Source organism: Vanacampus margaritifer, chromosome 14 (assembly GCF_051991255.1).
Source record: "Vanacampus margaritifer isolate UIUO_Vmar chromosome 14, RoL_Vmar_1.0, whole genome shotgun sequence".
NCBI lineage: Eukaryota > Metazoa > Chordata > Actinopteri > Syngnathiformes > Syngnathidae > Vanacampus > Vanacampus margaritifer.
The window spans coordinates 4,497,501-4,510,147 of record NC_135445.1 but is presented as its reverse complement, the minus strand read 5'-3'; the positions used below and the strand labels follow the sequence as shown (position 1 = coordinate 4,510,147).

General features: G+C 39.7%; 1 protein-coding gene across 4 annotated transcripts in view; it reads left to right on the top strand.

The window, feature by feature from the left end:
- The first annotated feature begins 1,140 nt into the window (after positions 1 to 1,140).
- unc5cb (unc-5 netrin receptor Cb) overlaps positions 1,141 to 12,647 on the top strand; it is a 147,668-nt gene continuing 136,161 nt past the window's right edge. For 3 of the 4 annotated variants that reach the window (XM_077542473.1, XM_077542471.1, XM_077542470.1), the window contains exon 1: positions 1,141 to 1,680. In XM_077542473.1, the coding sequence (XP_077398599.1) occupies positions 1,551 to 1,680 (130 nt within the window). In that variant the 5' untranslated portion in view covers positions 1,141 to 1,550. Of the gene's footprint in view, positions 1,681 to 10,121; positions 10,270 to 12,647 lie in introns of those variants that run through there. The other variant, XM_077542472.1, reaches the window with a different exon arrangement.

Genomic DNA, 12,647 nt, shown 5'->3' with positions numbered 1-12,647 from the left:
CTGCAAGGAGCTGAGATGCCTACTGTGAAGACGTCCTTGTACAGCTGCCTGTCTTATACTGCCACCATGTGGCCAAGGCATGTAGCAGTATTTATTGATGTACAGTGTGATAATGTCTTTATTTTTTTTAATGACATCATTAATGGCATCCTTAATGTATGTTTTTATATAGTACAATATATTTTTATCATTAAAAAAAAAAACATTTTAAAAATTGTTTTTGCTTTTAGGGGAATCTGGAACGGATTAATAGTGTTTCCATTCATTTCAATGGTGCAAGATGATTTGAGATACGAATGTTTTGAGTTTGAATTAGAGCTGTCAAATAATTTCATTTTTCAATCAGATTAATCACATCTTAGAATTTTGATTAATCACAATTAATCACTTAATTATTTTTTTTGCTTGCGAAATTTGTAGGACATGTTATATGTGTTAATTATTTCGATATTTAATGTTATGAGGACGTCTTCAATGTATTTTGATCCACTGCGCACACTCATCATCGTCCTCTTTTTCTAATCAGTTAATTTTTTGCATAATTTAAAAGCGGGAAAAGACACCCAAAAAATATTCTTAATGTCATAGGCAAACATTTATTAAATGCTTTACTTTAATGCATGTAGTTGTTTTTTTTTTTATTGATCAAACACAACTTGTACTAGTGTTAACGTACCCATCCGCTGTCAAGCTAAAGGACCATCTGCAGTCAAAATTAATGTGCTTTTATTCATGATTAATGAGATATTTTTTTGTGATTAATCAACGAGTAAACACTTTAACTTTGACAGCACTCGTTTGAATTGGCTGAGTTGTGAAAAAATGTCAATTTTTGACAATCTTCAAAAAAGTAATAATCCCAACCAAAACAAAACACGTTGTCTTTATGGCGCTAGCAAGTCCAATTTTTTTTAGGTAGGAAGGATGGATGGATGTATTGTGCACCTTCCCTCCAGCCCTTCATTGAAAATTAAAACAACTTTAAAAAAAAAAAAATAAATCTACATACACGTCCGTTCCCTCTCGCCGGCGTCATCCACGCCAGGTTTTGTCGACGCGCCGCCACTTTCCAGGAGCTTGTGGATTGGCTGGAGGAGCAAAGGTAGCCCGCAGAGACCCTCTCCTCTCTTTTCCTTTCCGTTTCAGTCCACAGTCAGTGGAAGGAGCGCGCGCGCGCAGTCACAGCCACGGCCACGCGCACGTACGTTCTCGCACACGGAGCTCACTCACTCCCACACGCACGCACACACTCAACGTGGAATTTGAAGGAAGCGGCGGACTCACCGGCGTGGGGGGACTTTATAAACCCTGAGCATGCGTCCGGCACCGGGGCGTCGATCCACAAGTGAGCCGCTCAAGTGCACAGCAGACGGACAGAGATTTTAACGCCACCCGCTCCTCCGCAAAACTGCCTTTGGGATTAATTCACGGCACCGTACTTTTCAGGGCTGCTGAGGTTTTTTTTTTGTTTTGATTTCCAAATTCATCATCTGCGTGCGCCAAAAGCGAGCAGCCAGCCCCGAGGGGAGCGCAATTTGGGCGCCTCCGTCATGGGCCGCCACGCTGATCAAGACGCCCGGAGAGAAGCGAGGAGGTCCCCGCCGGAGATGCTCACCCTGCCGGGCTTGCTGCCGCTTCTGCTCCTGCTGATGGCCGCGGTCCGCACCGGCCTGGCTCAAGGTAAAGTCCGCGTGACATCTTCTTTTGGGCGGGGGGGGGCTCGCACTTTTGGGGAGAAAAGTTGGGCGGAAAACTCCTCAAGGGTTCCGTAAATAAAGACAATAATAAAAGCTCAGGTTAATTTTTTAAATATAAATATGCATGGGGTGAAGTGTGGCTTTTGGGGGGCTTCATTTCGATGACATCATACTGAGATGATGTAGTTGTGCGCTATTATTTTGCGATTGTCTTGAAATTAAATGCTGTGAAAAGTAAAGTGAGGGAAATTCTGCAAAAACTGTGACAAAAAAAGTAAAAATTCACTTATGTCACAGCAAAAACCAAAAATAGCAAATTATTTACTAAAGAGTAGAGCATCAAAAGAATTATTGCCGTATATTGTGATGCCAAATGTGTCACTGCTAATAAGTGACTTACAGAAAACTACAATAATGAGGTTTTGTTGTGATCAATAAAGCCATTTACATGACCTCAACCCAATCGAATTTGTATGTTGATGTCAACTCAAAGGGAAATGGAGGGAAAACATTCCTCATTCCCAGCAAAACAAGGGTGACGTTTCTATTGTGAGAACATTTCCAGGCCAGTCTTTAGCACCCCCTACCACCCGCCCCCCCCACTCCACCCTTTTTTTTTTCTTTCTTCATAGCTGTCTGCTAAGCGTTGAGATAATGTCGCAAGCCACCCAAAGTCATTTACTTTCATCTGCCGTCTCCTCAAGTCAGATGGGGTGCCAAAGTGGGGGGCAAGGTGGCGGACTCGGGTTTGTGCTGGTGCTCGGAATGCCTGTTCAGAAGGTTCGGCGCGTTTGTGTGTTCTGGAAAGGACTCGGGTGGTTGAATCTTTGTGGAAAAGGCCGAGAAGGATGCGACGGGAAGGGAAAATGAGTGTTGAGTGCTGGGTGGGAATTTACACACGGTACAGCATTTCACACTTGTTAAGAATAAGAAACAAATGTTCTTTTTTTGTGGTCATTTTTAATAAAACGCAAACAGCCCAAAAAATTGTAAACATTAAGCACCGAATAAAGGTTAGGGACAAGTGCTTGGGGCGTAGGGTTGTTGATGAGTGCCAAGCTAGTTGTTAGCATTAACAGTCACTGGCTGACAATTTCTGGCGTTGAAAGTAGGCATCAGATTCTGATGGACTACAGTTGGGACTACTGTGAGCAATCAGAATTTGTGGCTTTATGGATTATGAGTGCCAACTATTTGTGGATTTTGTTCTTTGCGGTCAAGCCTGTGTCATCTACACAGCGAAAACCGATGGTGATATAATGTAATCTCCAGCTATAATATTTATTATTTTGAAATGTTTGTGTAAAACTTTTTAGTTCAGTGTTTGTGGGGGAGAAAATGCTATTTTTCCAAATAAAATTAAAATATAATAAAAACAAAACATTAATTTCTTTTTAAATGCTCTTCTGTGCTTTGTGAAGTAACGTCAGAGCAGAAATGAAGGATTCTAGCCATGCTAGTTAGCAGAAGGAAACTCATGTTGCCTATGCTTTTTCGCGGAAACAAACTGATGTTAGCTATGCTAGTTAGCAGAAACAAACTGATGTTAGCCATGCTTGTTAGCGGAAATGAACTGATGTTAGCCATGCTTGTTAGCAGAAACAAACTGATGTTAGCAGAAACAAACTGATGTTAGCAGAAACAAACTGATGTTAGCCATGCTTGTTAGCAGAAACAAACTGATGTTAGCCATGCTTGTTAGCAGAAAAGAACTGATGTTAGCCATGCTAGTTAGCAGAAACAAACTTATGTTAGCAGAAACAAACTGATGTTAGCCATGCTAGTTAGCAGAAACAAACTGATGTTAGCCATGCTTGTTAGCAGAAACAAACTGATGTTAGCCATGCTTGTTAGCAGAAACAAACTTAGCCATGCTTGTTAGCAGAAACGAACTGATGTTAGCCATGCTTGTTAGCAGAAGCGAACTGATGTTAGCCATGCTTGTTAGCAGAAACAAACTGATTTTAGCCGTGCTAGTTCGCAGAAACGAACTGGGTGGTATCGTGACCCGTTTTGGGCTTTTTGATGGTTCTGAGTCTCCGACTAGGCTATTTCAAACTAAAATACTACCCACAGGTTAACTAGAAATTTGCCTTAATAGCCAGTCTGTTATTTCACCAATTGTAGATTCGCTAACACTTCCAGCTGATTACAAATGTTAATTTCTCGACATAAGAGTGACGGTTGATGGTTAATTCCCAAGAGTGCCGACAATCTCGACAAAGGGGGATTGATTGTTTGCCTATTTGTGGCATGTTTTACCTCTCCAAACTTTTTTGGGGAGGTACCACAGAAGTTGTAGCTTTGCAAAGGCGCTTACATTTGGCAACCTTATCTGGCAGCCCCAGACCTCCATCTCGCTCCTGCATAGTTAATGAGCGAAAAGAGGGAAAGCAGGAACGGATAACGGGTCTGGTTTCTTTGACGGCCACGGCGCAATGACATAATACGCACACCAGAGCCCCAGAGATCCCCCTCCCCACCGTGTGTCATTGACTTGATGGGAATAAGACCTTTCTTCTGGCCATTAGGAGGTCGATACGGCGGGAGAACATTGTCTTAGGCCGGTGTAATTAACAGGCTAATTTAGGTGCGCTGATGAGCCGGACTCGTTTTTCAAGTCGCTGGAGGTTCATGTCTTTAGTGTAAAACGACTGCTCGGTCAAAGTGACTCACTGGGACACCCCTGTTGCTTATGTGGGCTACACGCGCAACTTTTTGCCCACTTCTGATCAAGCATAGCCAAATTATCTGATGGCTGTAAAGGATGATCCTGAACGATTATCCTGTGGTGTGTTACAAATTATTTTTGTTTTGTTTTTTGTCAACTGTCATGAATGATATGAATGAATAAAAACTCAAAACCGAGTTCCAGATTCTGCGATTGTGATGTGGTGTTAAGATAGCAAGTGAGCTAGCAGTTAGCCAAGCATCTTTCTTGTCTACTACTACTTTTTCTTCTTTTTTGGGGGTATTTTTTGGCGATTTGACGATTATGGTGAAGATGCTGGTATGTTAGTGGTAGTGCTTGGCCGATTAATCGGTTGATCAATTTAATTGGCTTGTATTAGCTCTTTTAAATTCGGCAAAATTCAGTCGTTTTTTTTGGGCTTCTTATTTTTTTCTTTTCTTTTTTTTTTTAAACCAATTTTTGCTGATTTCTGTTGTTGTTTCTTCTTTTACACGTTAACGTTCCAACATATGACGGATAATTACATTCACCCTTCCCCCATACACACCCCAAATCTGCAAATAATTGGCTGATTTTCTCATGTTTAAAAATTGAAAAAAGTCAAATGTTCTGCTAGTAATTCAGATCTTTATTGGTTCAAGCAGGAACAAAAAAAAAAAATTTTTTATACATGATTTATTTTTTAAATTAATTAAATAATTAATCTTTTATATCAGAATTTTATTCTGTAAAATAGCCAAATTGCCATCTGCCAATTTAGAAAAAAAAAATCCATATCAGATGGGCTCTTGTTAGTGTGGGGCTGCTACTATTGAACAGTATTGGAACTAATTATTCTACCGATCATCCCATCGATTAATCGATTAATTTTGTAGGGTCTCTCAGATTTAAGAAAATATTTAAGAAACGAGAGTTGTACAATATAACGATATATTCTAGACACACGTCTATCGTACGATATAACGGTAAATCATATGTATCATAGAATTATTATATTTTTTGAACGGGCAACGTGAATGGATGTTGAGATGACAACATCCCCGTTTATGCAGGTGGTTCTAATCTAATTCAGGATTGTTGAGCCTTGGCGGAGGTCCACAGGGAAAGCCATTCAAGTTTTATATTTGTGCGGGAGGTACGTGTAATCTCATTTTAACGTGTACGAACCGTCAGCCGCCTCCTTCCCTCCCTCCCGTCCCTGAGAGTTGTGAGTGAGTTCTGGGAAATAAGAGTTCTCATTAACCTTGTGAACTGGTGACAAAGAAGACAGGTTGAGGCAGATAGAAGCTGCCTGAGAGGTTGCCGGGCGCTCCGTGACAGCATCTTGATTGGAAAACCTTTGTGCAAGAACAGATGTACTTCAGGTGTCTCCGGCGGGGCCCCTCGAAAAGCCCGAGTGCGTACGTGCGAGGCTTAGTGTAATAATCCGCCTGGACGCCGAGTGAATACCTCAAAACATTTGCGGCGGTTAAGATTTCATTAGCTCGTCGAAAGCTACGGTTACATCTCAAATTTTACGCGCGGTGTTTACGATGGTATTGCTACAACAGCAAGGCAAACTCAATATTCACGAGCCAGGAAGGATACCGCGCGTCTTGACGGCTTACAGTGAACAACTGTGGCATGAGCTCAATGAAACAGTTGAGTGAAAGCTAAAAGAAAAAGAAAAAAAAAGCACATTAGCCGTTGTTAAGTGCAATGCACCACAAAAATAACTAGCTAATGCTAACTATAGCTACTATCAATGTAAACAGGGCATTTTCGCGACTCTTTTAATATGCTAATTAGCTCGTTAGCTCGCTAGCAGCATTGCTGTGCTAATTCACAGTGCTCTGAAGAAGTAAGTTTCAGATAGAACGATCAGCTAAACGGATGTCTAAAGACCTTTACAAACACTTTTACTGTGAATCGTACAAAAAAAAGGAGGTCATTGTGTGAAATTAGTCAAGTAAAAAAAAAAAAAAAAAAATCTAGAGTTTTTTTTCCCCCCAACTGACGCAAGCTTTGGGCAACCTTCACCCTGGCAGAGGCCTTGGAAAAAAGCTGTCTACAGGAACCTAAAATGGCGTGTGGTCAAAAGTCCCAAATGCATAGAAAACGTATTATTTTTAAAACAAGGCTCGTGTGGTTCCACGCGTTCCGATACACTGTTAAATTGTAGCCACATTAGAGAGTAAAAGGAAAAAGTCACGATCAAGTCATGCCAATAAAGTTGTTGTTTTTTGCAGGGTAGGAAGAGGATATGCCGTTAAGTAATGTCAAGATGTTCCTCTGTAAACATTTCTGAAGCGTTTTGTATGAATAGCCGTTCTTTTGAGTGATAAAAGTGTAGCGCGCTAATTAGCATTAGCGAGTCAGACTGGAGTAGATTATTTCATGTTGATTCTTTGCACAACTGTAACTTGAAGCAGAAGTCATTGTCAATCAAATCACTTTGAATCAAAAATCATTCAGGATCAAAAATATGATTCCCACTCCTACTATTTTGGTTTAGCGCGTGTTTATATTGGGTGTAATTTCACTGTCAACCACTAGATGGCAGGCCACTTTTTTATAGAAAGAAGAAGAATGAAACAAACAGGAAGTATTTCAGCACAGGTTTTTTGTTGAAAATGATTGAATGTCATCCTGTTTTTTTTATGCCTACAGATAGCTTTTACGACGTATAATTTAGAAAATGACATAAAAACTTTATATTTATTGTATTGTTCCTATAGAAGTTTTAAAAATGATTTTAAAAAAGGAAAAAAAATATTATTTTTTTAACTCATTCACTGCCATTGACGGCTATAGACGTCAAAAATTCATTTGAACTATTTCTATTAGTTTAACATTTTTTCCCACTTTTGTTAACAAGAGGATGAAAACCTAAACATTTTTTTTGTACATTTATAACAGATATAAAATTTGTGATTAATCGTGAGGTAACTATTGAAGTCACGCGATTAATTACAATTTTTAAAAAAATGATCGCCTGTCGCCCCAAATTTTAAATAATGTTTTTTTATTTATTTATTCATTTACTGTCATTGACGGCTATAAACGTCAAAAATTCATTTGAACTATTTCTATTAGTTAAAAAAAAAATTGCACTTGTTTCAACGAGTATGAAAAACTTTTTTTTGTCGTACATTTAGAAGATATAAAAAAATGTGATTAATCGTGAGGTAACTATTGAAGTCATGCGATTAATTACAATAAAAAAAAATGTTATTGCCTGTCGCCCCAAATTTTTAATAATGTTTTTTTTTTTTTTCAATTACTGCCATTGACGGCTATAGACGTCAAAAATTCATTTGAACTATTTCTATTAGTTTAACATTTTTTCCACTTTTGTTAACGAGTATGAAAACCTAGAATTTTTTTATCGTACATTTAGAACAGATATAAATTTTTTTGATTAATCGTGAGGTAACTAGTGAAGTCATGCGATTAATTATTATTATGTATATATATATATTTTTTAATGAATTTATGGCAATGAATAAGTTAAACACACTTCCTCATTTTTTTTTAGATGAGAAAGCTGCAATTGTTAATTTCATGAATGCCCAATTAGAGAAAGCCAAAGCAGTTTAAAAAAGCGAAACAGAAGTTTATTGTTTTGTGTTACAAAAAAAAGTTTATTTTGACTAACACTAAAGATTGATGTGCGCCTGCGGGGCAATGACGACAACATCAGGCGGGCGTGGAGTCGAGCTCGGGGTGCCGGTTACCCTCCCCGGGTTAAGTTAACCCCCCCTTTCCCACAATGGCGCCCTTATGCTCCACTTTGATGATGTGTCCTTTGGGGGTTGTTTACGGGCGGAAAAGTTAAAGGATCTTGAATATATATATTTATGTATATAGTCTGCGACTGAGTGCACTTGAAGACTTCCCGCTCAGCGCCGCAGCGCTTTGACCCATCTGAGCACGGCCGTTAAAAGCCACTGTTATTTCTATCATTATGATTCTTGCCGGCTTGACAACCCGCTCCTCGGGGGGCGCTAACGTTACAACCGCAGCGGTCACTCTCCGAGCGAGGCCCACAATGCGCTCATTGTGCGCGCACTTTAGGAACGAGCTCAGGCGATAGCCCTCCCGACGACCTCATGTGACGCGATGGCGGACGCGGGGGATATTGTGATTCCGGAAGCGTAAACAATATTGTTAGGGAAGCGGCGAGCGATGATGGGTCAGGGGTTGCGTGGGGTTTGTTTGGCTGGCTGGTAGCGAGTGATAATTAATGAGGAAAAACGTCTGCTGAGCTTGCTGCTTTCCCGCTGTTCTTGATGCCATGTAGTATTTATGAGGGCGACAAAAAGAAAACATGTGTTGGCTATTTTGGGACTTGAAACAGTCGTTCTGGCATTTTACATTCTTCCACAAGGCAAGATGTTGAAGTTCAAATTGTAATGCAGGGGAGGGGGGGGGGGATTATCGATTTTTGATAATCGATTAATATTGCCAAAACCTTGTTAATTTCAGCCTTTTTGCAGTAAATATTCTGTGAATTTTGTAGTTATCTTGGTTAGCGACCAAACCAGTATCTAGTGTATCGAATATTTTTTAGAATCGATTATTAGACCTATTAATCGAATAATCAGATACATTTTTATTTTACTTTAAAGTGTATTACAAAAGCATTTTCCCTGATGATTGTATATTAACCAAAGGTTTTTGTTTATTTCATTTTCGTATAGTGATTTTATTTAGATTTTTTTATGTTGTACTATGTTACTGGTTCAGTCCTTGTAAAAACAGATGCATGCAAATGTTTTATTTTGATTAAACACAGAAGATTCTCAGTTTTCTTTCATGAAGGACTGCAAAAATCAGTGACTAATTACCGTTGCGATGCTGAAATCAGAAAAAAAAGAATGACTCGATTATTAACATAGCTGTCAATTAATTTGATAATCGATTACTTGTTGATTAATCAATGAATTTTGACAGCTCCACATCTAAATCATTTATTGTTTGTGCATGTTCCGCACTGTCAATTTGAAATCATTAAGAGATGGAAAATCCGATTTGACAGAATAATCAACCGATTAACTGATTATTAAAATAATCATGAGTTGCAAGTGATGCTTCGCAGATGTGTCAAACTACTGCTGAGGACGTATGTATGATATCAGCTTTATTTATTTTTTGCTTATTTATCGGTGTCTGGCGTCGTCAGCCTCAACTAGTACCCGATACCGTGCGTGCCAACTTCACTCCCTGCCATCTAAATGTCATTTGCTTCAACTGCAATGAATGAGCTCATCTTATAGGGCAACTTTCACTCCAACTCTCCCTTGGCTCCGCCACGCTCAAATGATGATGTCACTCCAAATGGCTGTCACATTTTCCAGTCTGAAATCTGTCAAATTTTAAGGCGTTTAGTCTCAGCTTTGGAAAAAGCGGCATTTTTATTTTATTTTTTTTAAACACCAGCCTGACGTAAGGACAAGCCTGAACGTAGCTCCTGATGAGGTGTTAAGTTGTATGTGACTGGACTGGAAACATGAGGAACCCCCCCTAAAAAAAACCCTTCCCTTTGCTGCTTGTATGTTATAACGCTACGCTAGTTTATTTATTTATTTATTTAATTTTTATTTTCCTTTACTGTTATTGTTGTGTACTGTGTTTGCTTAATGTTTGCCATGTTTGGCTTTTGATCTCAATTTGTTAAATAAAGCAATTTATTTAAAAAAAAACAAAAAAAAAACAACAACAACGCCACGCTAGGAGCTAAACTTCCTGATGGCTTTCATGTCGATTGCCTTCCTGAGGACGACACAGCGATGGCGAGAGCACAAAGAAAGCAAACGGAACGGAGCGATTAGCAAAGAGAGATGAAGAGGAAGGAAGGAAGGAAGGGAGGAGGAGGAGGTTGACGAAGGAAAAAAAAAGGTATGGAGCGTCATTAATCACCCCGGTGTGACACTTTCCACTACAGGGGAGCAACATTCACTTCTATTAGCAGTCCATTAGCGCGGACGGCCACAAGTACTTGACAGCCCGAGTGGAGTAGCTGACCTGCGTCCCTTGTGTAATATACACTTTATGCTAGTAGCATTCGTTCCACACACTATGGAATATTATTTTGCCTTTTAAAATAAATTGTGTTGTAGAATTGCTGAGGTGGAACGAATTAGCTTCCGAAAAGTCAATATTTGATTTGTTTGGATAGGCAGACGTCACCATTGTTAAAGCTATTTTTTTTTTGGGTTAGCATTTTTAGCTAACTGTCTTGTAAACCAGTTTATGTGTTTTTATTAGGACGTTTTTTTTAACTTTGAGTCATGAGCAAACATTTTATGTAAGTGTGTTGTTTGGTGGCTGTGAACTCAACTCACTTGGCAAAAAGCTGCAGTTTGGCAGATAGGGAACAATTTGTCAAAAAAAATGCAAAACGCCGAAGCTAACAAAACTAGCAACAATTTGGAAGTAGACACTTGCATACTTGAGGTTCAGCAGCCAAAGATTCATCATTTGCAGATTTCTGTCTCTCTCTCTCTCTCTCTCTCTCTCTCTCTCTCTCTCCCTCTCTCTCGATATAGATATAAATTTTTAATTGGGGCAACTTTTTTGTTTTTATTTTGGATTCCCCAACCACCCTGAGCAGATTCTTGTGGCCCTTTTATGATTTGAAACTAGAAATGATAAGAATAGAAAATGTCCATTAATTTCATGAAATTTTAAGGGAAAATGCTACATGGGTATATTGTCTGTTTTTAAAATGATCTGTCAGAGACTTAAAACCCAATAACTAGAGATAGACTGATGTGTTTTTTTTAAGGCCGATACCGATATCGATAACTAGTAGCGGAGGAGGCCGATGACCGAGATTTGGAGCCGGTATTCATTTTCAGTAAAAAGGAAACCAATAAAAATACAAATTCCAGTTCTTAACTTGAATTTATTGAAAAACTTCAGATTTGCAAGAAAAAAAACTTTAATTATAAAATACACATTTGTTTTAAAATCCTGACAAAAAGTTCAGGGAGTTCCTTGGGTCATCAACGCATTTTGTAAAACTTAAATAAATAGCTCTGTATTAATTTCTCCAGTTAATGTTAAAAGTTTTCCCAAATTTTCTGAATATCTGAAATGTTTATTTTTATTTTTTTTTCTTATCTTTGTTATAATTTCAAACAATCAAAAGGAGCAGAGTGTTCCAAGGGACTGGAAACTTAAAATTTAGCTCCCTGAGATACCGATATCCGTCAAAATGCCGAATATCAGCACCGATAATCAGCCCGGTCGATAATCGGTCTATCCAAATAACTCACATTCAGTTTTAGGTGCAGGCTGTGTCAAAAGTATATATTTTTTATTATATACGCTGAGGGCCACTAGAAAATGGCAGCCGGGCCGCAAATGGCCCCCGGGCCGTAGGTTGGACACCCCCTGGTGTAGACGAGTGCACCAATGATATGACACTTGACTGCATATTTAACTTTTTTTCCCAAATGAAAATAATTATATAAAGGACGGGGAGTAATGACCGCGGGGGGTGACCTCATTTCATACCTGCGACCACAAAATGGCCCTTCAAAGCGGCGAAGGCCAACACATTAGACGTAGTCGTCCCTCACTCAAAGGCCTGCGTGGCCTCTTTAGTCACCAAAGAGCTCCGTCATTACGGGAAGCTCGCCAAAGGGGGGGGATGTGCGTGTACGGGCCACTGTCCCTGCGCTCCGTCTACACTTCATTTATGATTGGAGATCAGAGCAGGAATCTGGAGGGAGGGGCTGGATGGAATGGATGGAGCGGAGGACACAGCCGGGGGGGGGACGAGAGATGATTACTCGTTAAGTGGCCCTCCTCGTGCCATTATAGTCGGCGGGGGCTGACAGAGCACATCGTGAGCGAGTATAAGTGCACACTCCACTCTTCCCCTTTAATTTGACCTGTAAACCCCCCCCTCCCCCGGACCTCGACACCCCCTGGCGTTTAACCACTAATGTCCTCTTGACAGGAAGTCGCTGGCCGGCTTGTCATTTGAAATGGAAATGACTAAATTTGAGTCTGGGAGAAAAATAGGAGTAACGTTTTGTTTTGGGGTTGTCGGTTGAAATCTGTACCACATGTTTTCTTTTTTCTCGTGTGATGACCTTTTTGGCGTTTATAAAGTTGCGGTATGGTTGCTCGGGTCATGCACGGGGAACGTCTTTTTCCAATAGGCCGAGGGGATGATGTAAGGGAAAATGTTCTTTGTAATAGTTGGGTTATGGTGAACACCTCCGTAGTTAACCCATTTGGTATGCATTGGCTCGACGCAATCC